At 56.8% G+C, this 25,802-nt stretch overlaps 2 protein-coding genes across 4 annotated transcripts in view; one reads left to right on the forward strand and one right to left on the reverse strand.

Moving 5' to 3' along the window:
* LOC135272559 (PI-PLC X domain-containing protein 1-like) lies at positions 1-20,702 on the forward strand. 2 transcript variants are annotated; one of them, XM_064370979.1, is made up of 7 exons: positions 1-35; positions 7,153-7,291; positions 9,046-9,182; positions 12,126-12,254; positions 13,522-13,677; positions 15,307-15,490; positions 17,092-20,702. In XM_064370979.1, exons 2-7 carry the CDS (start codon positions 7,165-7,167, stop codon positions 17,154-17,156), a joined length of 798 nt encoding a protein of 265 aa, XP_064227049.1. In that variant the 5' UTR covers positions 1-35; positions 7,153-7,164; the 3' UTR covers positions 17,157-20,702. The 2 variants fall into 2 exon arrangements, with proteins under 2 accessions (XP_064227049.1, XP_064227048.1); XM_064370978.1 differs by lacking the exon at positions 17,092-20,702 and having other exon boundaries at positions 15,307-15,603.
* LOC135272558 (putative GTP-binding protein 6) overlaps positions 20,173-25,802 on the reverse strand; it is a 13,679-nt gene continuing 8,049 nt past the window's right edge. For both annotated transcript variants that reach the window (XM_064370976.1, XM_064370977.1), the window contains exons 8-10: positions 23,217-23,365; positions 22,559-22,711; positions 20,173-21,973 (exon numbers count right to left, since the gene is read on the reverse strand). In XM_064370976.1, the coding sequence (XP_064227046.1) occupies positions 21,850-21,973; positions 22,559-22,711; positions 23,217-23,365 (426 nt within the window). In that variant the 3' untranslated portion in view covers positions 20,173-21,849. The remainder of the gene's footprint in view (positions 21,974-22,558; positions 22,712-23,216; positions 23,366-25,802) is intronic.

Raw genomic sequence — 25,802 nt, forward strand, 5'->3', positions numbered from 1 at the left:
GCTGCCGGGAGCGCGGAGACTGCAGCGGCTGGAAGGTGAGTGGCAGCCTCGGGCTCCGGATGGCGGGAATGTGGGAGCGCGGGGAGGTTGTCACTCCTGCTCGTCCTCCCGGGACCCTTCGCCGGAGCGACGGCGGGACGTTCAGCGGGAGACTCGCCGGGGGTCTGTGCGCCGCGCGCCTGGCAGCTCCGGGCTCCCTGTGACCCTTGCAGGCCGGGACGCTCCTGGAGGGAGTTCTCTGCTGGGTCCGGGGGACCTCGTGCCCGGGACGGTGATGACGTTCTCTGCTGGGTCCGGGGGACCCCGTGCCCGGGACGCTGCTGACGTTCTCCGCTGGGTCCGGGGGACCCCGTGCCCGGGACGGTGCTGACGTTCTCTGCTGGGTCCGGGGGACCCCGTGCCCGGGATGGTGTTGACGTTCTCTGCTGGGTCCGAGGGACCCCGTGCCCGGGACGGTGATGACATTCTCTGCTGGGTCCGGGGTACCCCGTGCCCGAGACGGTGCTGACGTTCTCTGCTGGGTCCGAGGGACCCTGTGCCCGCTGACGTTCTCTGCTGGGTCCGAGGCACCCCGTACCCGGGACGGTGATGACGTTCTCTGCTGGGTCCGGGGGACCCCGTGCCCGGGACGGTGCTGACGTTCTCTGCTGGGTCCGGGGGACCCCGTGCCCGGGACGGTGATGACGTTCTCTGCTGGGTCCGGGGGACCCCGTGCCCGGGACGGTGCTGACGTTCTCTGCTGGGTCCGGGGGACCCCGTGCCCGGGACGGTGATGACGTTCTCTGCTGGGTCCGGGGGACCCCGTGCCCGGGACGGTGTTGACGTTCTCTGCTGGGTCCGGGGGACCCCGTGCCCGGGACGGTGATGTTCTCTGCTGGGTCCGCGGGACCCCGTGCCCGGGACGGTGCTGACGTTCTCTGCTGGATCCGGGGGACCCTGTGCCCGCTGACGTTCTCTGCTGAGTCCGGGGGACCCCGTGCCCGGGACAGTGATGACGTTCTCTGCTGGGTCCGGGGGACCCCGTGCCCGGGACGGTGTTGACGTTCTCTGCTGGGTCCGGGGGACCCCGTGCCCGGGACGGTGTTGACGTTCTCTGCTGGGTCCGGGGGACCCCGTGCCCGGGACGGTGATGACGTTCTCTGCTGGGTCCGGGGGACCCCGTGCCCGGGACGGTGTTGACGTTCTCTGCTGGGTCCGGGGGACCCCGTGCCCGGGACGGTGCTGACGTTCTCTGCTGGGTCCGGGGGACCCCGTGCCCGGGACGGTGATGAAGTTCTCTGCTGGGTCCGAGGGACCCCGTGCCCGGGACGGTGATGACGTTCTCTGCTGGGTCCGAGGTGCACGGGATAGCGCGGCCGTGGGGACCCCAACCCAGGCGGAGCCGAAGGAGTTAAGAAATGCACACAGAGAAAATAAAACGTGGTTTCCCAGTGTGGGGATCGGGGGTGAGACTGTGATCCTCGTATTCTTTTTTTATTATTTTATTTTATTTTGTTCCTCAGCTGGATCTTTTTTGCTGCTCGGTTATTTTATTTTTATTTATTTAGTTTTAAAATTTTTATTTTTTTTAAAAAAAAGACGGGGTTTCACCATGTTGGTCAGTCTGGTCTTGAACTCCCGACCTCAGGTGATCCGCCCTCCTCGGCCTCCAAAGTGCTTGGATTACAGCTGGGAGCCACCATGCCCGGCCAGTTTTTTAATTTAAAAAAAAAATTTTTTTAAAGGCGGAGTTTGACCATGTTGGCCAGTCTGGTCTTGAACTCCTGACCTCGTGATCCGCCCGCCTCGGCCTCCCAAAGTGCTGGGATGACAGGCCTGAGCCACTGAGCCCGGTCCCTCGTATTTATTCTTTACTTTCCAGTGACAAGTTGTTTTTTCCTTTTCTTTCTTTCTTTCTTTCTTTTTTTTTTTGAGACAGAGTCTCTCCCTGACCTGGGCTGGAGTGCAGTGGTGTGATCTCGGCTCACTGCAACCTCCACTTCCCTGGTTCAAGCACTTCCCCTGCCTCAGCGTCCCCAGTAGCTGGGATTACAGGCGCACGCCAGCACGCCCGGCTAGTTTTTTTTTGCATTCTTAGTAGAGATGGGTTTCACCATGCTGCTCAAGCTGGTCTCGAACTCCTGACCTTGTGATCTGCTGTCTTCAGCCTCCCAAAGTGCTGGGACCGCAGGCACCACCTCCAGTGACAAGTTTTAAGGCAGGTGCTCTGTTCTTTGATCGGTTAAGGCTTAGCTATCTGGCAGCTAGTGTGTGTTCGCTACACGTGAAGATAAACTAGACCACGCTCTTTACTAAAGGAAGGCCGGGGCGGCGGCTCAAGCCTGTAATCCCAGCACTTTGGGAGGCTGAGGCGGGCGAATAACGAGGTCAAGAGATCGAGACCATCCTGAGCAAGACAGTGAAACCCTGTCTCTAAAAAAAATATATAAGAAGAAGAATAGAGGAAAGAGTCCGATCTCCTGTGTTCAAAGCACGGATTCCTCTGGTGTGAGACGTATTCACACTGGTTAGTGTTTTATGAAGCTTTGAGCAGTTTTCTGCCGGAGTCTGGGCACTCACCTCCTTCCGTGGACTCAGCCAGCAGCTATTCCCTGCGTGCGTGGGTTCTGGGTGCGTGTCACGGCCACTCACGCCTCTGGGACGTGGGTCACAGCCACTCACGCCTCTGGGACGTGAGCTTCCGGAGGAGTCAGCGGGCGGGAAGGTGTGTGTGGGTGTGTCACCTGGCCTGGCGGGTCCCCGGGCTTCTGGGCCCGTCCGTCATCGGACTGTGGAGGCCACAGGGTGGAGAGGACCTGCCGAGGGAAGGTCAGTGCTCTGTGGGGTGGCCCCCAGACCCCAGGCAGATGTGCCGTCCGGACGACCGGCAGAGGGGGCCGGGGGTGGGGGCCACCTGGAGGCTGCTGCCTGCCGCATTGTGTCACATGTGGGGAGCGGTTGGGGGGACTTGGGGACAGGTGGGGACGCCCCTCAGTGCTCAGGGGAGCTGTGGTGTGATGGAGGGATCGGGGGACATGGGGACAGGTGGGACAGGAGGGGACGCCCCTCCATGGTCGGGGGAGCTGGGGTGTGATGGAGGAATCGGGGGGACATGGGGACAGGTGTGGGGACAGGTGGGGACACCCCTCATGCTCAGGGAAGCTGGGGTGTGATGGAGGAATCGTGGGGACATGGGGACAGGTGTGGGGACAGGTGGGGATGCCCCTCATGGTCAGGAGACCTGGGGTGTGATGGAGGGTTCGTGGGGGATGTGGGGACAGGTGTAGGGACAGGAGGGGACGCTCCTCATGCTCAGGGGAGCTGGATGTGATGGAGGCGTCTCCAGCCAGAGGGGACGGACAGAAACGGGAGTAGGGAGTATGGCAGCAGCCGTAGCTGACGGAACCCTCTGGTGAGACCCCAGCACTCCTAAAAATACAAAGAATTATCCGGCAACGGTGGTGTGTGCCTGTAACCCCAGCTACTCTGGAGGCTGAGGCAGGAGAATTGCTTGAACCCAGGAGGGGAGGTTTCAGTGAGCCGAGATCGCACCACTGCACGCCAGCCTCGGAGACAAGCGTGAAACTCCCATCTAAAAACAACTTTTTTTTTTTTTTTAGAGACACAGTGTCTCACTCTGCCTCCCGGACTAATTTTTTGTATTTTTAGTAGAAACGGGGATTTCTCCATGTTGGCCAGGCTGGTCTCGAAGTCCTGACCTCAGGTGATCCGCCCGCCTCGGCCTCCCAAAGTGCTGGGTTTCCAGGCGTGAGCAGCTGCACCTGGCTAAGAGCAACTAATTCCTAACTCCTCCTGTGTTTGGGGCCCAAGGTGGGTTTGCAGTTTGGAGTCTGCTGAGGCGAGTCTCTTCTCTAGGAGATGGGGGCTCCTTCCCTTCCTCCATGTCCCATTTCTCTGTTTTTTTTTTTTTTTTTTTTTTTTTTGAGACAGAGTCTCGCTCTGTCACCCAGGCTGGAATGCGGTAACATGATCTCAGCTCATTGCAGCCTTCGCCTTCTGGCTTCAAATGGTTTTCCTGCCTCAGCCTACCAAGTAGCTGGGATCACAGGCATGTGCCATGACACCCGGATACCTTTTCTATTTTTAGTCGACATGGGGTTTCACCATGTTGGCCAGGCTGGTCTTGAACTCCTGACCTCAGGTGGTCTGTGTGCCTCAGCCTCTGAAAGTTCTGGGATTACAGGTGTGACCCAGCACACCCGGGCCCTCCTGGGTCCCATTTCTAAGAGGACACCCCAGGTCCATCTGGAACATTCCTCAGATCTGAAACTGTCAACAGACTGATTTAGTCCTTAAAAATCTTACATACTACTGGGCACAGTGGCTCGTGCCTGTAATCCCAGCACTCTGGGAGGCCAACATGGGTGGATCACCTGATGTCGGAAGTTCAAGACCAGCCTGGCCAACGTGGTGAAACCTTGTTTCTACCAAAAATACAAAAATTAGCTGGACATGGTGGTGCGTGCCTGTAATCCTAGCTACTTGGAAAGCTGAGGCAGGAGAATCGCCTGAACCTGATGGCAGAGTTTGCAGTGAGCTGAGATTGCGCCACCGCACTCCTGCCTGGGCAACAGAGCAAGACTACATCTCAAAAAAAAAAAGAAAGAAAGAAAGAAAGAAAGGAAAAAAACATAGGAAGGGCAGAATGGCCATGTTCCTGCTGATGTGACAATATCCAGACTCAAATGTGCCTATGGAAGGCATCTTCCAACCAACTGTTGAAAGGAGAGCTGTCCCATCAGAGAAGTAGCTTAGAGCCTGATTTAATTTAATTTAATTTGATTTTATAGAGACGGGTTTCTCCATGTTGGTTAGGCTGGCCTTGAACTCCCAACCTCAGGTGATCTGCCTACCTCAGCATCACACAGTGCTGGGATTACAGTCGCCCGCCACCACGCCTGGCTAATTTTCCTACTTTTAGTAGAGACAGGGTTTCACCATATTGGTCAGGCTGGTTTTGAACTCCTGACCTCAGGTGATCCACCCGCCTCGGCCTCCAAAGTGCTTGGATTACAGGTGTGAGCCACCATGCCTGGCTAATTTTCCTACTTTTAGTAGAGATGGGGTTTCAACACGTTGGCCAGGCTGGTCGCGAACTCTTGAACTCGTGATCTGCCCACCTCGGCCTCCCAAGGCCAGAACCTCACGTTTAACGCTAGGAGAGGGGAATGAAGAGGCGGGCAGAGGACTGGCGATGTGTGTGATGAAGAGGGTTTCTATTTCCACTAGGAGGCGCTGTTGGCTTAGAAATACCACGTGCTGGTCACAGCATGAGCACGTTTAGGTGAAATGACCGGGACGCACGTGGAGTGGTTTTAAGGAGCGGAGTTTATTAGTCCAGAAAGGAGGGAAGAAGAAAAGCGCTCCCGGCTACAGAGACAGAGAGGGATTCTAATAATAATGAGAAACCCTGGCCGGGTGCGGTGCCTCACACCTGTCATCCCAGCACTTTGGGAGGCCGAGGCGGGTGGATCACCTGAGGTCACGAGTTCAAGACCAGCCTGGCCAACATGGTGCAAAACCTCGTTTCTACTAAAAATACAAAAAAAAATAGCCTGGTGTGGTGGCGGGTGCCTGTAATCCCGGCTACTTGGGAGGCTGAGGCAGGAGGATCGCTCAGACCCAAGATCGTGCCACTGCACTCCGGCCTGGGCAACACAGCGAGATGCCATCTCAAAACAGAACAGAACAAAACCTGTTTTCCATGTTTTTTTTTGTTTTTGTTTTTGTTTTTGACACAGAGTCTCACTCCATCGCCAGGCGCCAGGCTGGAGTGCAGTGGTGCGATCTCGGCTCACTGCAACCTCTGCCTCCCGGGTTCAAGCAATTCTCCTGCCTCAGCCTCCCTAGTAGCTGGGATTACAGGCGCCCACCACCAGGCCTAGCTAAGTTTTTTGTATGTTTAGTAGAGACGGGGTTTCACCATGTTGGCCAGGATGGTCTCGATCTCTCGACCTCGTGATCCATCCGCCTCGGCCTCCCAAAGTGCTGGGATGACAGGCGTGAGCCACGGCGCCCGGACTTGTTTTCCTTGTTTTATAAGCCTGGGAACCTTCCTCAGAGAAATTTCCCATACCAGGGCCCGATACCCCAACAGATGGAGGCGGAGCCCCTGTGGGGGCCAGGCTGGGAGGTGCAGGACCTGGGCCCCCCCCCAGGAAGTGCATTACGTGGCTCTTTCACACCCAGGATTGAGGCCCCCGTGCCTGGTACACCCCACATATGGGAAACCCCACAGCTGGGAGACGCCCTGGAATCACCTATGGGGACCTTTTCACTGTCCTAGGCAGCAGGCTTTAACATATGATCTCAGGGTGGGGGCTCCCCAGAAGGCAAGAGATATGCTGCAGTCACCCCAGGAAAGAGGCCTTGCGAACTCCTTGTTGGGGTGGGGGTTGCCCCGGGTGGCTCTGGACCTCTGTCTGTTTCCCTCTCTTTCTCTCTCTCTCTCGGTTCCAAGAGAACTCTTCCATGACACTGTCGGGTTCTGCAAACGGGGCCCCGCAAATTAAACTGTGGGAAGGAAAAAAAAATTCCTCTTCCAAGTTTTGTTTCTTAATAAAAATTCATAAGTGTTAGAAATAATAGTTTTAAACATTTCCTTCAAAAGCCTTCCCTTTTTGCTGGAAGCCCCATCCTAAGTAGCTGTTAGACATGCCGTGCTCACAGGCACGTAGTACATACTACGTCCTTGTACTTTCACCGAGGTATCAGTGCTGGACGTGCTCACAGGCGTGTCCCAGCTCTCCATGGCTTTCACCTGTTTAGAAAAGTTTTAAGTTGTCAGCCGGTCAGGTTTTAGTTTAGATGGTGAGGTCTGGCTCCGGCCCAGGGAGATCAGACACGGCAGGAAGGACGAACCTACACGTGTCAGGGATAAATGTGTGTGTTTTCCTTTGTTCATTGTACTCTCTTGGCACGATGGCTAGTGAGGGTCCCCTTTCTGCAGGAAGTTAGCTAATTTTTGTATTTTTAGTAGAGATAGGGTTTCACCATGTTGGCCAGGCTGGTCTCGAACTCCTGACCTCGTGATCCGCCCGCCTCGGCCTCCCAAAGTGCTGGGATGACAGACATGAGGCACTGTGCCTGCCGACAGCACAAATGTAACCACGGAAAAACCTCTTCTCCTCTTCTCCTCTTCCTCTTCCTCAGGGTTCACCTCTGATGGGCGGGCAGGCGAGTGCTTCCAGCAGCTTCTCAGGCCTGGGCTGCAGAAATGCGAACGAGGACTGGATGTCGGCGCTGTGTCCCCGGCTCTGGGATGTGCCCCTCCACCACCTCTCCATCCCAGGTGAGGGCGGGAGGGCCGGGGGTCGTTGCCCCGTGTTCCCCAGTGGAGGTGCCAGCTGTAGGAGCAATCCTGGGTGTAGGGAAATCCCACAAAGCACGCTGATGTGGACACACATGCCCAGTGCACACATGTGTGCATATACATACACACATAGGCATGGGTGTGCACACACATATACACCACCATTGACACACGTGCATAACTTACATTATACACAGGTACACACGTGTGCATATACATACATAGGCATGGGTGTGCAGACACACACCACCATGCACATACGTGCATAATGTAGTCACAGGTATGCACACATGCACATAGGTACACACACATATACACATGCACACACATGCGCATAGGTATGCTCACACATGCACACGTGCACATAGGTACACACACTTATTCACATGCACACACATGCACATACGTATGTGCACACGTGCACATAGATACACACGTATACACATGCACATAGATATACGCACACACAGGCACATGTGCACAGAATGCACACATATGAGCAAACATGTATACACATGTATATGCACACGCATGTAGGTGTGCACATACGCACACATGTATATACGCATACACATATGCACATAGGCATGAGTATCCACACACATGCACGCATGTACTCATATATATATGCACAGATATAAGTACACACACATGCACACGTGCACATAGGTACACACGTATACACATGCACACACACATGCACATAGATATACGCACACACAGGCATATGAGCACACATGTATACACATGTATATGCACACTCATGTAGGTGTGCACATATGCACACATGTATATACGCATACACATATGCACATAGGCATGAGTATCCACACACATGCACGCATGTACTCATATATATGCACAGATATAAGTACACACACACATGCACACGTGCACATAGGTACACGCATGCACATATGTATACACACTTGCACATATGCATGGATATGCACACAAGCATACAGATACGTGCATGCATGTACTCGTATATACACGCACACAGGTAGAAGCACACACACACTTGCACGTGTGCAGATACATACATGCTCTGGGGGGAGGCCGCTTCCCGCCTCTCCTAGCTCCTGGGGGCGCCAGGTGTCCTGGGCCTGTGGCCCCATCGCTCCAGCTCTGTGTCCGTATTCATGAGGTCTTCTCTGTGTCTCTGTTTCCTCCTCATTTTTTTTTTTTTTGAGACTGAGTCTTGCTCTGTCGCCCAGGCTGCAGTGCAGGGGTGCGATCTCAGCTCCCTGCGATCTCCCCTCCTAGGTTCAAGCGATCCTCCTGCCTCAGCCTCCTGAGTAGCTGGAACTGCAGGCTCCCGCCACTGCGTCCAGCGAATTTTTGTACTTTTAGTAGAGACGGGGTTTCGCCATGTTGGTCAGCCTGGTCTCGATCTCCTGACCTCGTGATCCGCCCACTTCAACCTACCACAGTGCTGGGCACAGATGTGAGCCACTACGCCCGGCCTCTCTGTCTCTCAGATGGACACCTGTGACCGTATTTGGGACATGCCCTACTCAAGCGTGACCTCACTTCAACTTAATGACATCCGAGGGGACCCTGTTCCCACACGGGTTTGTCCTCAGGTTCCAGTGGATGGGAGTTTCGGGGGACAGCGTCCACCCAGCCCCGCCATGCCTGTGCCTGTGCTGTAAACCTGACGCTGAGTGACTCACAGCGGGCGGCGGGGACGGGGCTGACGGGTGACATGCCCGCGTGTGCTCTGCCCGCAGGGAGCCATGACACCATGACGTACTGCCTCAACAAGAAGTCACCCATTTCCCAGGAGGAGTCCCGGCTGCTGCAGCTGCTCAACAAGGCTTTCCCCTGCATTACGCGCCCCGTGGTGCTGAAATGCTCCGTCACCCAGGTAGCCTCTGCATCCCATGATGCTGAGATGGTCTCTGTCCCAGGTAGGGACTGAGTGATGCTGAGATGTCCCCTGTCCTACGTAGGGACGGAGTGATGCTGAGATGGTCCCTGTCCCAGGTAGGGACCGAGTGATGCTGAGACGGTCCCTGTCCCAGGTAGGGACTGAGTGATACTGAGCTGGTCCCTGTCCCAGGTAGGGACTGAGCGATGCTGAGATGGTCCCTGTCCCAGGTAGGGACTGAGTGATGCTGAGACGCTCCCTGTCCCAGGTAGGGATGGAGTGATGCTGAGATGGCCCCTATCCCAGGTAGGGACTGAGCGATACTGACATGGTCGTTACCCAGGTAGGGTCTGGGCCCCGTGATGCTGAAATGCTCCGTCACTCAGGTAAGGTCTGATTGGGTCCCCAAGGGCTCAGGAGGCAGAGCATGGCCGCACATTTGCAGGGAGATAGGATTAAACACAGAACCTCTGCCTGCCCAGAGCCCCCTCCCCAAAGGAAGAAGAGAGGATCCCCATGTTGCTACGTTGTATTATGTTAACTTGTTTTTGAGACGGAGTTTTACTCAGTGGCCCAGGCTGGAGTGCAGTGGTGCGATCTCAGCTCACTGCAACCTCCACCTCCCGGGTTCAAGCAATTCTGTGCCTCAGCCTCCCGAGTAGCTGGGATTGTAGGCGCCCGCCACCACGCCCAGCTGATTTTTACATTTTTCAGTACGTACGAAGTTTCACTATCTTGCCCAGGCTGCTGTTGAAATCCTGACCTCGTGATCCGCCAACCTCAGCCTCCCAAAGTGCTGGGATTACAGACATGAGCCACAGCGCGCAGCCTCTTTTCTTTCTTTCATTTTTATTTGTTTATTTATTTTTCTTTTGAGATGGAATATTGCTCTGTTCTCCAGGCGGGAATGCAGTGGCGCGATCTCAGCTCACTGCAACCTCCGCCTCCCAGGTTCAAGCCATTCTCTCCCCACTCAGCATCCTGAGTAGCTGGGACTACAGGCTCACCTAGCATTCTTTTGGTATTTTTAGTAGAGTTGGCATTTTAGCATGTTGGCAAGGCTGGTTTTGAACTCCTGACCTCAGGTGATCCACCCGCCTCAGCCTCCCAAAGTGCCAGGATTACAGGTGCACCCAGATTCTTGGGAATATGGCCTTGTCTGTCATCCAGGCTGGAGTAGACGGTGTGATCAGAGCTCACTGCAGCCTCCGCCTTCCCAGTTTACACGATCCTCCTGCCTCAGCCTCCTGAGTAGCTGGGATTATGGGCGCGTGCCATCATGCCTGGCTACCTTTCTTAAATTTTTTTTTTTTTTAAAGACGGGGTCTCACCATGGTGGTCAGGCTGGTCTTGAACTGCTAACTTCAAATGATCCACCTGCCTCAGCCTCCTGAGTAGCTGGGATTATGGGCATGTGCCATCATGCCTGGCTACCTTTCTTTACTTTCTTTTTTTTTTTTTTTGAGATGGAGTTTCACTCTCGTTACCCAGGCTGGAGTGCAATGGCGCGATCTCGGCTCACCGCAACCTCTGCCTCCTGGGTTCAGGCAATTCTCCTGCCTCAGCCTCCCGAGTAGCTGGGACTACAGGTGTGCGCCACCATGCCCGGCTAATTTTGTATTTTTAGTAGAAACGGGGTTTCTCCATGTTGACCAGAATGGTCTTGATCTCTTGACCTCGTGATCCACCCACCTCGGCCTCCCAAAGTGCTGGGATTACAGGCATGAGTCACTGCGCCCGGCCCTTTCTTTAATTTTTTTTTTTTTTTTTTTGAGACGGAGTTTCTCTCTTGTTACCCAGGCTGGAGTGCAATGGCGCGATCTCGGCTCACCGCAACCTTCGCCTCCCGGGTTCAAGCAATTCTCCTGCCTCAGCCTCCTGAGTAGCTGGAATTACAGGCACCCACCACCATGCCTGGTTAGTTTTTGTATTTTTGTAGAGATGGGGTTTCACCATGTTGGCCAGGCTGGTGTTGAACTCCTGACCTCGTGATCCACCCGCCTCGGCCTCCCAAAGTGCTGGGATTACAGGCCTGGGCCATCGCAACCAGCCCCTATTTCACCTTTTTATGTTAATAATTTTGCCACTCCTGGCCAGGCATGGAGGTTCATGTCTGCAATCCCAGCACTCTGGGAGGCCGAGGCGGGCGGATCACCTGAGGTCAGGAGTTCGAGACCAGCCTGGCCAACATGGAGAAACCCCGTGTCTACTAAAAATACAAAAATTAGCCAGGTGTGGTGACGTGTGTCTGTATTCCCAGGTACTCGGGAGGCTGAGCAGGAGAATCTCTTTTTTTTTTTTTTCTTTTTTTTTGAGACCGAGTTTCGCTCTTTTTACCCAGGCTGGAGTGCAATGGCGCGATCTTGGCTCACCGCAACCTCCGCCTCCTGGGTTCAGGCAATTCTCCTGCCTCAGCCTCCCGAGTAGCTGGGATTACAGGCACGCACCACCACACCCGGCTAATTTTTTGTATTTTTAGTAGAGACGGGGTTTCACCATGTTGACCAGGATGGTCTCGATCTCTTGACCTCGTGATCCACCCGCCTCGGCCTCCCAAAGTGCTGGGATTACAGGTGTGAGCCACTGCACCCGGCCCCAGGAGAATCTCTTGAACCCAAGGCAGATGAATCACAAGGTCAGGGGTTCAAGACCATCCTGGCCAATATGGTGAAACCCCGCCTCTACTAAAAATACAAAAAAAAAAAAAAATTAGCTGGGCATGATGGTGGGCACCTGTCATCCCAGCTATTTGGGAGGCCGAGGCAGAAGAATCGCTTGAACCCAGGAGGCGAAGGTAGCAGTGAGCCCAGATCACGTCAGTGCACTCCAGCCTGGATGACAGAGCAAGAATCCGTCTGAAGAAAATAAACCAGGGTGTGCAGTATGAGCCCTGAAGCCACGGCGGCCAGCAGGGAGACATGATGGCCCCTCCGCCCACAGGTGCTGGACGTCACGGAGCAGCTGGACGCCGGCGTGCGGTACCTAGACCTGCGGATTGCGCACATGCTGGACGGCTCCGAGAAGAACCTGCAGTTTGTCCACATGCTGTACGCCACGGCGCTGGTGGAGGTACGGCCGGGCTGGGGGACGCACGGGAGCGCTGAGGAGGCGGCCGGCCTCCCGTGGGGAACGAGACGGCCATGGGGACGGGAGGTTCCTGACCTTTAGTGGGATGACGATGTCAGCTGCAGGGCCAGACAAGAGACCAGGAGACGCTGAGGCCTGCTGACCTGTTAGGACCAGGTACTTTTTTTTTCCTGTTGGAGACGGAGTCTCGCTCTGTCACCAGGCTGGAGTGCAGTGGCGCGATCTCGGCTCACTGCGACCTCCGCCTCCCGGGTTCAAGTGACTCTCCTGCCTCAGCCTCCCGAGTAGCTGGGACTACAGGCGCCCGCCATCACGCCTGGCTATTTTTGTATTTTTAGTAGAGACGGGGTTTCGCCATGTTGGCCAGGCTGGTCTCAAACTCCTGACCTCAGGTGATCCACCCGCCTCGGCCTCCCAGAGTGCTGGGATGACATGGGTGAGCCACCACGCCTGGCTGAGTTGGCTCGCTGCAGCCTCCTGTCTGCAGGAGGATACACCTGTCTCAGCTTACCAACTACCTCTAGCTTGGACTAGAGGTGTGAACCACCACACCTAATTCTTTAATTCTTATTTTTTGTAGCCATGTTGCCCAGGCTAATTTCAAACTCTTGGGCTGAAGGCAATCCTCTGGGATCGGCCTCCGCCTCCTCCCAAAGCACCAGATTTTTTGAGACAGAGTTTTGCTCTGTCGCCCAGGCTAGAGTGCAATGGCACGATCTCAGCTCACCGCAATCTCCACTTCCTGGGTTCAAGTGATTCTCCTGCCTCAGCCGCCTGAGTAGCTGGGATTACAGCACGCACCACCACGCCCAGCTAATTTTTGTATTTTTAGTAGAGACAGGGGTTTTGCCGTGTTGGCCAGGCTGGTCTCGAACTCCCGACCTCAGGTGATCTGTCCGCCCTCGGCCTTCTGAAATGCTGGGATTAACAAGACTGAACCACCATGCCTGACCGACATGTCTGGCTACAGCCTCCACCTCCCGGGTTCAAGCAATTCTCTTGCCTCAGCCTCCCGAGTAGCTAAGATTACAGGCACCCACCACCACACCCAGCTAATTTTTGTGTGTGTTTTTAGTATAGGCGGGGTTTCTCCACGTTGGCCAGGCTGGTCTTGAACTCTGAACCTCAGGTGATCTGCCCGCCTCGGCCTCCCAAAGCGCTGGGATGACTGGTGTGACCCACCGAGCCCAGCCTTCCCCGAGCTATGGGACTCACGCAGGACTCTGCCCCACCCCCTCCCTCCCCGCAGGACACCCTCACGGAGATCTCAGAGTGGCTGGAGCGGCACCCTCGTGAGGTGGTCATCCTGGCCTGCAGGAACTTCGAGGGGCTGAGTGAGGACCTGCACGAGTACCTGATCTCCTGCATCAAGACCATCTTTGGGGAGATGCTGTGTCCCCGCGGGGTGAGTGATGAGGGAGGAGGACGGCCACATGTCTCGCCCAGGGCTGGGGGATCCTCACCCTCGACCTGCATTTGCTTACCTGCTTCCCCCGGGTGGGGCTGCTGCCGTGATCCCTGCAGCAGGTGGAGTTTTGAACAACAGCAGCTCCCGGCTCTCCTGAAGGCCGACCTGGAGCTGGGGGTGGCTCCTGGTGAGAAATGCTTCCCGTGATGGGTTTAGAAATCTGTGTAGCAGAGCCGGGCACAGGGGCTCATGCCTGTAATCCCACCACTTTGGGAGGCCGAGGCAGGCGGATCACGAGGTCAGGAGTTCGAGACCAGCTTGGTCAATATGGTGAAACCCTGTCTCTAAAAACACAAAAATTAGCCAGGTATGGTGGCCGGTGCCTGTAATCCCAGCTACTCGGGAGGCTGAGGCAGGAGAATCGCTTGAACCTGGGAGGTAAAGGTTACGGTGAGCTGAGATTGTGCCACTGCACTCCAGCCTGGGTGACGGAGTGAGACTCTGTCTCAAGGAAAATAAACAAAAAATTGGGCTGGGTGCCGTGGCTCACGCCTGTCATCCCAGCACTTTGGGAGTCTGAGGCAGGTGGATCAGCTGAGGTCAGGAGTTTGAGACCAGCCTGGCCAACATGGTGAAACCCCGTGTCTCCTAAAAATACAAAAATTAACCGGGCGTGGTGGTGGGCGCCTGTAATCCCAGCTACTCCGGAGGCTGAGGCAGGAGAATCGCTTGAACTCGAGAGACGGAGGTTGCAGTGAGCTGAGATCGCACCACTGCACTCCAGCCTGGGCGACAGAGCGAGACTCCGTCTCAACCACGAGGAAGTGTTCACCTTGCCCTCGGCCTACACAGAGCTGGTTTATCAACACCGGGGAACGGCACGAGAGAAAGCGTAATCCACATGGAGCCCCTTCTGTGGGAGGCCAGAGTCTCACTACCCAGGCTGGAGTGCAATGGCACGATCTTGGCTCACTGCAGCCTCCGCCTCCCTGGTTCAAGCGATTCTCCTGCCTCAGCCTCCTGAGTAGCTGGGATTATAGGCGCCCACCACCACTGTTTAGTAGAGACGGGGTTTCACCATGTTGGCCAGGCTGGTCTTGAACTCCTGACCTCGTGATCCACCCTCCTCAGCCTCCCAAAGTGTTTGGATGACAGGCGTGAGCCACCGCGCCCGGCCTCTTTTTGCGTTTTTTTTTTTTTGACATGGAGTCTCCCTGCCTCACCTAGGCAGAGTGCAGTGGCACCATCTCAGCTCACTGCAGCCTCCGCCTCCTGGGCTCAAGTGATTCTCCTGCCCCAGCCTCCTCACTGGCTGGAATTACAGGCACCCACCATCATGCCCAGGTCATTTTGTATTTTTAGTAGAGAAGGGGTTTCAGCATGTTCGTCAGGATGGTCTCGAACTCCCGACCTCAGGTGACCCACCCGCCTCAGCCTCCCAAAGTGTTTGGATGACAGGCATGAGCCACCGTGCCCGGCCAGAATTTCACGTGTGGTTTATAGCACACGTGTTGGGTCCTCCTCCCTCCGCAGCGTCCCGACTTCCTGGCCTTCCTCCGTCCCGGGTGCCCCCACGTCCCCGGCTCTCCTCTCTCCCGTGCACCGCTGAACCCTGGTTCTTGGCAGGAGATGCCGACGCTGAGGCAGCTGTGGGCACGGGGCCAGCAGGCCATCGTGTCCTATGAGGACGAGTGCTCCCTGGCCCGGCACCGGGAGCTGTGGCCGGGAATTCCCTACTGGTGGGGGAACAAGGTGAAGACGGACGCCCTCATCCGATACCTGGAGACGATGAAGAGCTGCGGCCGCCCAGGTACGAGGTCACGTCCCGTGGGGGTGGCGTCCACGCAGCCGCCCGTGACTCCCTGCTTCAGGCCGGGTGCACAGACTTGCCTTCACCTCTACGTGAAAACAATTTAAACGTAATCTGAGGCCGGGCACGGTGGCTCACACCTGTCATCCGAGCACTTTGGGAGGCCGAGGTGGGTGGATCACCTGAGGTCAGGAGCTCGAGACCAGCCTGGCCAACATGGTGAAACCCTGTCTCTACTAAAAAAAAAATTACCCAGGCGTGGTGGCGGGTGCCTCTCACCCCAGCTACTCAAGAGGCTGAGACACAAGAATCGCTTGAACCCGGGAGGCGGAGGTTGTAGTGAGCCGAGATCGCGCCACTGCGCTCCAGGCTGGGCAACAGAATAAAATTCTGTCTCAAAAAAAAACAAGAAACAAAAAACCCCAGCTGACAGGCTGGGCAAAGGAGCAGGATTTTGTTAACCTGGATTGTTGCCCTTACCCAGGAATGACGTTACACAGTTTAGAAATATGTATTTGTTTGTTTGTTTGTTTGTTTTTGAGACGGAGTTTCACTCTTGTCACCCAGGCTGGAGTGCAATGCCACTATCTCAGCTCACTGCGTCCTCCGCCTCCCAGGTTCAAGCGATTAAATTCTCCTGCCTCAGCCTCCCAAGTAGCTGGGATTACAGGCATGGGCCACCACGCCCAACTAATGTTTTGTATTTTTACCAGAGACGGGGTTTCACCATGTTGGTCAGGCTGGTCTCAAACTCCTGACCTCATATGATCCACCCGCCTCGGCCTCCCAAAGTGCTGGGATGACAGGCGTGAGCCACCGCGCCCGGCCTTAACCTTCTGCTGACTTTGCTGTCTTCTGGGCTTGGAGTGAGCTCAACTGGGCAACAGAGGGGCACGGGAACCTACCTACCCCTGGGGAAGCTCCTTCAAGCACACCCTGCAGCCCCCCTCGCCCTGCCCCCACACAGATTCTGGCTCAGCAGATCTAAGTGGACCCTCAAAATTTGCCTTTCTAATTATGCAGGGACCCCATTTCCACAATCACTGGTCAGTGTCAACACTATAGGCCTCATAACAAATGGCACAGACTTCGTGCCGAACACAGCAGCGTTCTTCTCTGTCTCCCACATGGGGATCAGGACGTGGACATCTTTGGGTCATTATTCTGTGTCCCACATGGGGAATAGGATGTGGACATCACTGGGGCCATGATTCTGTCTCCCACATGGGGATTAGGATGTGGACATCTTTGGGGCCATGATTCTGTCTCCCACATGGGGATTAGGATGTGGACATCTTTGGGGCCATTATTCTGTCTCCAACATGGGATTAGGACGTGGACATCTCTGGGGTCATTATTCTGTCTCCCACATGGGGATTAGGATGTGGACATCTCTGGGGCCATTATTCTGTCTCCCACATGGGATCAGGATGTGGACATCTTTGGGGCCATTATTCTGTCTCCCACATGGGGATCAGGATGTGGACATCTTTGGGGCCATTATTCCTGAGAATTGAACCTCTAACCATGTGGACAGGAGGGGTAAAGGGGAGGGTGGAGGCAGGTGGCTGTGTGACATCTCCCCGACCTCACTGTTCCAGGAGGGCTGTTTGTGGCCGGCATCAACCTCACTGAGAACCTGCAGTACATCCTGGCGCACCCGTAGGAGTCCCTGGAGAAGGTGACGGTGCCCAACCTGCCGCGCCTCCGCGCGTGGGTCCGGGAGCAGTGCCCGTGGCCGGGGTCCCGCTGCACCAACGTCATTGCGGGAGACTTCGTCGGCGAGGACTTCGTCAGCGACGTGATCGCACTCAACCAGAAACTGCTGTGGTGCTGACGGGGACCCTTCCGAAGTCCGGGGCGCGGCGGCTGCAGGTTCATCCCCGACGTCCCAAGTATTGTGCCTTATGTGTGGGCCAGATGTTGGTGATCAGGGGACCCATCCTGTGCCTTTTTTCTTTTTGTTAAGGAAAAGAGACGGGGTCTTGCTGTGCTGGCCAGGCTGGTCTCGATGGGATCTTGCTGTGCTGGCCAGGCTGGTCTCGATGGGGTCTCGCTGTGCTGGCCAGGCTGGTCTCGATGGGGTCTCGCTGTGCTGGCCAGGCTGGTCTCGATGGGGTCTCGCTGTGCTGGCCAGGCTGGTCTCGATGGGGGTCTTGCTGTGCTGGCCAGGCTGGTCTCGATGGGGTCTCGCTGTGCTGGCCAGGCTGGTCTCGATGGGGTCTCGCTGTGCTGGCCAGACTGGTCTCTATGGGGTCTTGACTTCCTAGCCTCAAGTCATCCTCCCAGCTCAGCCTCCCGAAGTGATGGGATGACTTATTTCTGTATTCTTCCTGCTGTGCCGTCTGCAGCCCTCACCAAGCCCCAGAAACACGGCCCTCCCACAAGTCACTAATTGCTAAACACAGTAACAACCCCCTTGGGAGCTGGCCTCCCCCATGCAAGCCAGGAAACCCCTCGGCTAGCTCCCACACGCCAAGTCAGTACTTCCTTTTTTGAGACAGAGTCTCGCTCTGTCGCCCAGGCTGGAGTGCGGTGGCGCGATCTCGGCTCACTGCAACCTCCGCCTCCCGAGTTCAAGCGATTCTCCTGCCTCAGCCTCCCGAGTAGCTGGGATTACAGGCTTCTGCCACCACCACGCCCGGCTCATTTTTGTAGTTTTAGCAGACACGATGTTTCACCACGTTGGCCACGCTGGTTTTGAACTCCTCACGTCAGGTGATCCGCCCGCCTCAGCCTCCCAAATGTTGGGATTAGAGGCGTGAGCGACCGTGCCCAGCTCGATATTTCTTGCAATTATTTTTAGGGACAGGGTCTTGCTCTGTTGCCCAGGCTAGAGTGCAGTGGTGCAATCATAGGTCACTCGGCCTCAACCTCCTGGGATCAAGTGATCCTCTCCCCTCAGCCTCCCGAGTAGCTGGGACTACAGGTGCACACCCCCACACCCAGCAGATCTGTGTAATTTTGGTAGAGACGGCATTTCACCATGTTGCAGAGTCTGGTTTCAAATTCCTGGGCTGCAGGGATCCTGCTGTCTTACCTTCCAGAGTAGCTAGGACCACAGCTTTGCGCCAGCATTCCCATTTATTTTTCCATAGAGACATGTTGTCCAGGCTGGTCTCAAACTCCTGGGCTCAGGTAATCCTCCCACCTCAACCTCCCATGTAAGGCAGGACCTCAGGTGTAAGTCAGCACGGCCAGGTAATTATTTTTTTTGTAGAGACGGGGTCTGGCTCTTGCTCAGGCTGGAGTTCAGTGACACAATCACAGCTCCGTGTAACGTTCAACCCCTGAGTTCAAGCAATCCCCCTGCCTCAGCTTCCCAAGTAGCTGGGACTGTAGGTGTAAACCACCATGCCCAGGTAATTATTATTATTATTATTACTATATTTGAGATGGAGTCTCGTGTTGTCGCCCCGGCTGGAGCACAGAGGCGCGATCTCGGCTCACTGCAACCCCCGCCTCCTGGGTTCAAGTGATTCTTGTGCCTCAGCCTCCCGAGCAGCCGGGATTACAGGTGTCCGCCACCACGTCTGGAATACTTTTTGTGTTTTTAGTAGAGATGGGGTTTCTTTTTAAAATTTATTTATTTATTTTTCAGACGGAGTCTCGCTCTGCTGTCCATGCTGGAGTGCAGTGGCGTGATCTCCACTCACAACCTCCTCCTTCTGGGTTCAAGTGATTCTCCTGCCCCAGCTACTCCAGAGTAGCTGTAATTACAGGTGCACATCACCACGCCCAGCTAATTTTTTTGTATTTTTAGTAGAGATGAGATTTCACTATATTGGCCAGGCTGGTCTCGAACTCCTGACCTCAGGTGATCCACCTGCCTCAGCCTCCCAAAGTGCTGGGATGACGGGCGTGAGCTTCCGCACCCGGCCTGCCTATATCTCATTTTCCACCTGTCGCCTGTCGGAGCTGGTGCCTCAAGGTCTCAGGCAGTCAACGGGTGCCCGCCACCATTTTTATTCTCGCTGCCCGAGGAAGTGTGGCGTTTCTTTCACGGTATAACCACAGACATCAGAGTTTCTCAGGATGGTCTTCACAATGGTGATTTCGTTCCTGTTGGAATAGGTTCTCTTTGGGACCTCATGATTCATTTTCCAAAAGAAATCCTGCTTCTATTTTCACTACGTGGTCGTCACGGAGAAATGGTGTCCAAAATCTAGAAAGATACACTCGTGGCCAGGCACGGTGGCTCACACGTGTCATCCCAGCACTTTGGGAGGCCGAGGCGGGCGGATCACCTGAGGTTGGGAGTTCGAGATCAGCCTGAGTAACATGGAGAAACCCCGTCTCTACTAAACATACAAAAAAATGAGCCGGGCGTGGTGACTGGTGCCTGTAATCCCAGCTACTCGGGAGGCTGAGGCAGGAGAATGGCTTGAACCCGGGAGGCGGAGGCTGCAGTGAGACGAGATTGCATCGTTGGACTCCAGCCTGGGTGACAGAGTAAAACTCCTTTTAAAAAATAAAAACACAGACAAAGAAAGACGCACTCATCAGCCGTACCCAGGGCTACCTCACCCCACGACTAGGCCGCGCAGAGATGAATGAAGTTACACACGATTTCCCCGACTTCCATCGGCTCCGAATTCCTATCCTGAAATGCTGGGGTCTCTGTCGGCATCTCATCACACAATCACGGAATTCATACAGATCATTTAAATAAATGAACGAGATTAAAGTGAAATGTGTGTATGAATTTTATTACCACGTATACAGCCAAGGAATACTTAGTTTTCAGGACAGGACGCAGGAGGCATCTTTAGAAAACGTTCATTCAGGCCGGGCGCGGTGGCTTATCCCTGTCATCCCAGCACTTTGGGAGGCCAAGGCGGGCGGATCATGAGGTTGGGAGTTCCAGGCCAGCCTGGCCAGCATGATGAAACCCTGTCTTTACTAAAAATACAAAAAAATTAGCCGGGTGTGGTGGCGGGTACCTGTAATCCCAGCTACTTGGGAGGCTGAGACAGGAGAATCACTTGTACCCGGGAGATGGAGGTTACGGTGAGTTGAGATTGTATCACTGCACTCCAGTCTGGGTGACAGAACGAGACTGTCTTTAAAAAAAAAATCTAGGCGTGGTGGTGGCTCAGGCTTGTAATCCCAGCACTTTGGAGCTGAGGCGGGAGGATCATCAGGTCAGGAGTTCAAGACCAGCCTGGCCAAGATGGTGAAACCCCATCTCTACTAAAAATAACAAAAATTAGCCAGGTATGGTGGTGGGTGCCTGTAATCCCAGCTACTGGGGAGGCTGAGGCAGACAATTGCTTGAACACAGGAGGCAGAGGTTGCAGTGAGCCAAGATCGCACCACCGCACTCCAGCCTGGGTGACAGAGCAAGACTCCGTCCAAAAAAAAAAAAAAAAGGTTAATTCATTGGGCATCTTTTTCAGGTCATAGAGTTTTTTAAAAAATTAAGTTGTGAGGCTGGGCATGGTGGCTCACGCCTGTCATCCCAGCACTTTGGGAGGCCGAGGCGGGAGGATCACCTCAGGTCAGGAGTTCAAGACTAGCCTGGCCAACATGGTGAAACCCCATCTCTACTATAAATACAAAAATTAGCCGTGCCTGGTGGCAGGCGCCTGTAATCCCAGCTACTCGGGAGGCTGAGGCAGAAGAATCACTTGGATGTGGGAGGCGGAGGTTGCAGTGAGCTGAGATCGCACCACTGCACTCCGGCCTGGGTGACAGAGAGTCTCTCTCAAAGGAAACAAAAACATACGAGGTGTTTTTTTTCCCTGTGGACGGACACGGGTGTTCAGCCTGGCCACGCGGGGTTTTGCCACGTTGGGCAGGCTGGTCTGTACGGCCTGGCCTCACGCGGGTAAAATTCTGTCTCTGTATCTGTCAGCGGATGGTGCGCGACACACACGTCACGGTCTGGTTTGAGGCGTCTTCGTTAATAGAACTGTTTTATTTCCCTTCTACTTTTGTGACGGGTTCTCTGGGCTGCCAGGGCGCCTGGTTTTTAGTCATTTCACCAGCACGGTCGTGGGCCACGAGGCCCGTCGATGAGCACAGACAGCCGGGCAGAGGTGCCACGTGCACCCACGAGGGCCACGGCTCACAGCAGAGGCAGGAGACGCCGGAAATGCTGCTCACGGAGGCAAAAACACAGGTTCGTGTCCTGCTGCTGGAACATTCTGAGGGAAAGCGGTTCACGGCACGTGCTGAAGGCCCAGTGGAATTGTGTGGCGTGGACTCTGGGGAGGCCCGCTTCAGAGCAGCCGTGACCGTGCCACCAGCCTGCGTGGTCGTCACAGCGAGCGCCTGGGACACAGAGCCTGACAAAGGGGACCCCACTGTCGTGACACAGCAATGCCACCGCACCTCAGGCCTCCTCAGGCGTCCGCTCATCCTGGAAACAGCTTCCGGAATTTGCCGTAGGCCGAGTCGCTGATGATGACCCTGACGTCGGCTGCTCCGTCCTCGGGGATCACATCCACGTGCTGGACCGTGGCCTCCTCATGCAGCCAGCTGGGGACAGAGGCGCGTCGTGCAGAAAAGCAGAAGCCAGAAGTATCCAGTTAGTTTCACAATAAATAATTAGGCTAAAGAGAGCTTAGCCCAGGCCGGGCACAGGGGCTCACGCCTGTCACCACAGCACTCTGGGAGTCCGAGGTGGGCAGATCACCTGAGGGCAGGAGTTCAAGACCAGCCTGGCCAACATGGTGAAACCCTGTCTCTACTAAAAATACAAAAAATTAGCTGGGTGTGGTGGTGGGTACCTGTAGTCCCAGCTACTCGGGAGGCTGAGGCAGGAGAATCGCTTGAACAGGGAGGCGGAGGTTGCAGTGAGCTGAGATCGCACCACTGCACTCCAGCCTGGGTGACAGAGTGAGACTCTGTCTCAAAAAAAAAAGCTTACCTCAAAGCATTCATTGATCAGAGCTTTCTGTCGCTGAGGCTGGAGTGATGTGTTTAGACCTCAGCTCGTCTCTGCATCCTAAAGCTCTCGGGGACCCCACAGCTCCTTCTGCACCCCGAAGGAGCCCCTTTCTGAGCCAGAGACAGACCGGCAGAACACCGTCCACCCTCCCGCCCCGGGAGGCTGCCGCTCACCTGACCTGGGCCCCGGCCAGCCGGACGCGGAGGGTGAGGACCTGCCTCCCCGTGGCCTTTAACACCGCGGCGTCGAGCTCAGCCTTCAGCTCCTGGAGCCCGTGCCCCAGCAGCACAGACATGGGCACGACGTTTGGTTCCGTGGCGTGGTACCTGCGAGGGCGGGGAGGCCACAGAGCCCGCTCAGCCTCAGGGCGGCAGGCCGGCAGAAAGCAGGGGTCCCAGAGTCAGCCGCCCGCGGGGCACAGCCTGGGGAAGCTCCCTGTGTCCCGGGTGTGACCGGGTCACACAGGGACAGGGGGCATCTTCCCATGTGGCTGCAGCACGTGCAGGGAGAGGAGGTGATTGCCAAAACCAGGGGTCCCAGAGTCAGCTGCCCGCGGGGCACAGCCTGGAGAAGCTCCCAGTGTCCTGAGTGTCACCGCTGAGGTTCAGAGGAGAGGGGCATCTCCCCATGCGGCTCGAGCAGACGCAGGGGAAGGAGACGTTTGTGGAAAGCAGGGTCCCTGGAGTCAGCTGCCCACGAGACACGGCCTGGGGCAGCAACGTCTGCCTCCTGGGCTCAACCAATCTCCCTGCCTCCGCCTGTGTGCCAGCGGTCAGCAGTTCACACGAGGGCGGGGTCTCCGGCGCCTGCAGGGGAAGGCGTGAGACTCACCCGGGCACCAGGTCCACCTTGTTGTGAACCTCCAGCATGGAGTCCAGGAGTGGGGCGGGCAGCTGCAGGCCGCGCAGCGTGGACACGACGCTGGCTTTCTGGAGCTCCGCCTCGGGGTGGCTGACGTCCCTCACGTGCAGGATCAGATCCTACGAGGGCCGGGCGTGCGGTCAGAGCCCCAACCCCCCCGAGCTTGCAGGCAGGTCCGGGAGAGGGGTTCCCACGAGTTCCCAAGGCCAGGGTGGGCGTGGCAGCTACCCCCGTGTGCAGGCCCTCGGACACCCCAGGACGGGGGTCCTGGGTTTACACTGGACGGAACCCCACCCGGCTCCACATACCCGGCCTCCCACGGCTCAGGTGACAAGTCTGCACCCGCAGACCCACAAACGTGGTGCCACGAATGACCACTCAACCACCACCCCCAGCCAGTGCTTCCTCATTCAACGCTTCGGACGGCTTCATTCCACTGTGAAATCTTTTTACTTTTTTTTTCGAGACAGAGTTTCGCTCTTGTCGCCCAGGCTGGAGTGCAGTGGCGCGATCTCGGCTCACCGCAACCTCCGCCTCCTGGGTTCAGGCAATTCTCCTACCTCAGTCTCCCGAGTAGCTGGGGTTACAGGCACGCGCCACCATGCCCAGCTAATTTTTTCTATTTTTAGCAGAGACGGGGTTTCACTGTGTTGGCCAGGCTGGTCTCGAACCCCTGACCTCAGGTGATCCACCCGCCTCGGCCTCGCAAAGTGCTGGGATGAGAGGCATGAGCCACTGCTCCTGGCCCTGGCTGTTTGTACACGGGCTCATCATGGTGGCTGAGTGTGGGTGAGGCTGGGGTCAGTGCTCAGCCTCTGCCCCGGGGACAAGGGACGTTTGCGGGACACTAAGTCTGAGGCTGAGGAGGCAGTTGTTATTCTGGCCCCAGTGGTGCGGGTGTCCCAGATCCCGGCCCCTGGTCGGAGTGGGTGTCCGAGGGCCGGCCCCTTGGCTGACGGGGCGTCTGAGAGACGGCCCCTGGTCAGAGTGGACATCCGAGAGCTGGGGCCCTTAGCTGATGGGGTGTCTCAGAGACGGTCCTTGGTCTCAGTGGGTGTCTGAGAACCTGGCCAGTGGGCTGAGTGGGCGTCCGAGGGCCAGCCCTTGGTCCAACTGGGGTCTGAGAGCCCGGCCCCTGTCTCAGTAGGTGTCAGAGACCCCGGCCCCTGGTCTGAGTGGGGACAGAGACCCCGGCCCGTCTCAGTGGGTGTCTGAGACCCCGGCCCCTGGTCTGAGTGGGGTCCGAGACCCTGGACCCTGGTCTGAGTGGGGTCTGAGACCCCGGCCCCTGGTCTGAGTGGGGACAGAGACCCCGGCTGTCTCAGTGGGTGTCTGAGACCCCGGCCCCTGGTCTGAGTGGGGTCCGAGACCTCGGACCCTGTCTCAGTGGGTGTCCGAAAGCCTGGCCCCTGGTCCGAGTGGGTGTCCGAGAGCCTGGCCCCTGGTCCGAGTGGGTGTCCAAGACCTGGGACCCTGTCTCAGTGGGTGTCTGAGAGCCTGGCCCCTGGTCTGAGTGGGTGTCCGAGACCCCAGCCTCAGGTCCGAGTGGGGTCTGAGACCCTGGACCCTGTCTCAGTGGGTGTCTGAGACCCAGGCCACTGATCTGAGTGGGTGTCTGAGACCCCGGACCCTGGTCTCAGTGGGTGTCCAAGACCCCGGCCCCTGGTCCGAGTGGGTGTCCGAGACCCCGGCCCCTGTCTCAGTGGGTATCTGCCGGGCCCCTGCCAAGTGGCTGTCCGAGACACTGGCCCCTGGTCCAAGTGGGTGTCCGAGACGCCGGCCCCTGGTCCGAGTGGGTGTCCGAGACCCCGGCCCCTGGTCTCAGTGGGTGTCCGAGACCCCGGCCCCTGGTCTCAGTGGGTGTCCGAGACCCCGGTCCCTGGTCCGAGTGGGTGTCCGAGACCCCGGCCCCTGTCTCAGTGGGTGTCCGAGAGCCCGGCCCCTGTCCCAGTGGGTGTCCGAGAGCCCGGCCCCTGTCTCAGTGGGTGTCCGAGAGCCCGGCCCTGTCTCAGTGGGTGTCTGAGAGCCCGGCCCCTGTCTCAGTGGGTGTCTGAGAGCCCGGCCCCTGCCGAGTGGCTGTCCAAGATGCCGGGCCCTGGTCCGAGTGGGTGTCAGAGACCCCGGCCCCTGGTCTCAGTGGGTGTCCGAGACCCCGGCCCCTGTCTCAGTGGGTGTCTGAGAGCCCGGCCCCTGCCGAGTGGCTGTCCAAGATGCCGGGCCCTGGTCCGAGTGGGTGTCAGAGACCCCGGCCCCTGGTCTCAGTGGGTGTCCGAGACCCCGGCCCCTGCTGAGTGGCTGTCCAAGATGCCAGCCCCTGGTCCGAGTGGGTGTCCGAGACCCCGGCCCGTCTCAGTGGGTGTCCGAGACCCCGGGCCCTGTCTCAGTGGGTGTCCGAGAGCCCGGCCCCTGTCTCAGTGGGTGTCCGAGAGCCCGGCCCCTGTCTCAGTGGGTGTCCGAGAGCCCGGCCCCTGTCTCAGTGGGTGTCCGAGAGCCCGGCCCCTGTCTCAGTGGGTGTCTGAGAGCCCGGCCCCTGCCGAGTGGCTGTCCAAGATGCCG

Source organism: Aotus nancymaae, unplaced genomic scaffold, assembly GCF_030222135.1.
Source record: "Aotus nancymaae isolate 86718 unplaced genomic scaffold, 86718_ANA_hifiasm-v0.15.2.pri h1tg000111l, whole genome shotgun sequence".
Classification (NCBI taxonomy): domain Eukaryota; kingdom Metazoa; phylum Chordata; class Mammalia; order Primates; family Aotidae; genus Aotus; species Aotus nancymaae.

Coding starts and splice junctions, on each gene's coding strand:
- LOC135272559 (XM_064370978.1), top strand. CDS start 7,165: ATGGGCGGGCAGGCGAGTGCTTCCAGCAGCTTCTCAGGCCTGGGCTGC. Junction 7,292..9,045: donor CCACCACCTCTCCATCCCAG/GTGAGGGCGGGA, acceptor CTCTGCCCGCAG/GGAGCCATGACACCATGACG. Junction 9,183..12,125: donor TGAAATGCTCCGTCACCCAG/GTAGCCTCTGCA, acceptor CTCCGCCCACAG/GTGCTGGACGTCACGGAGCA.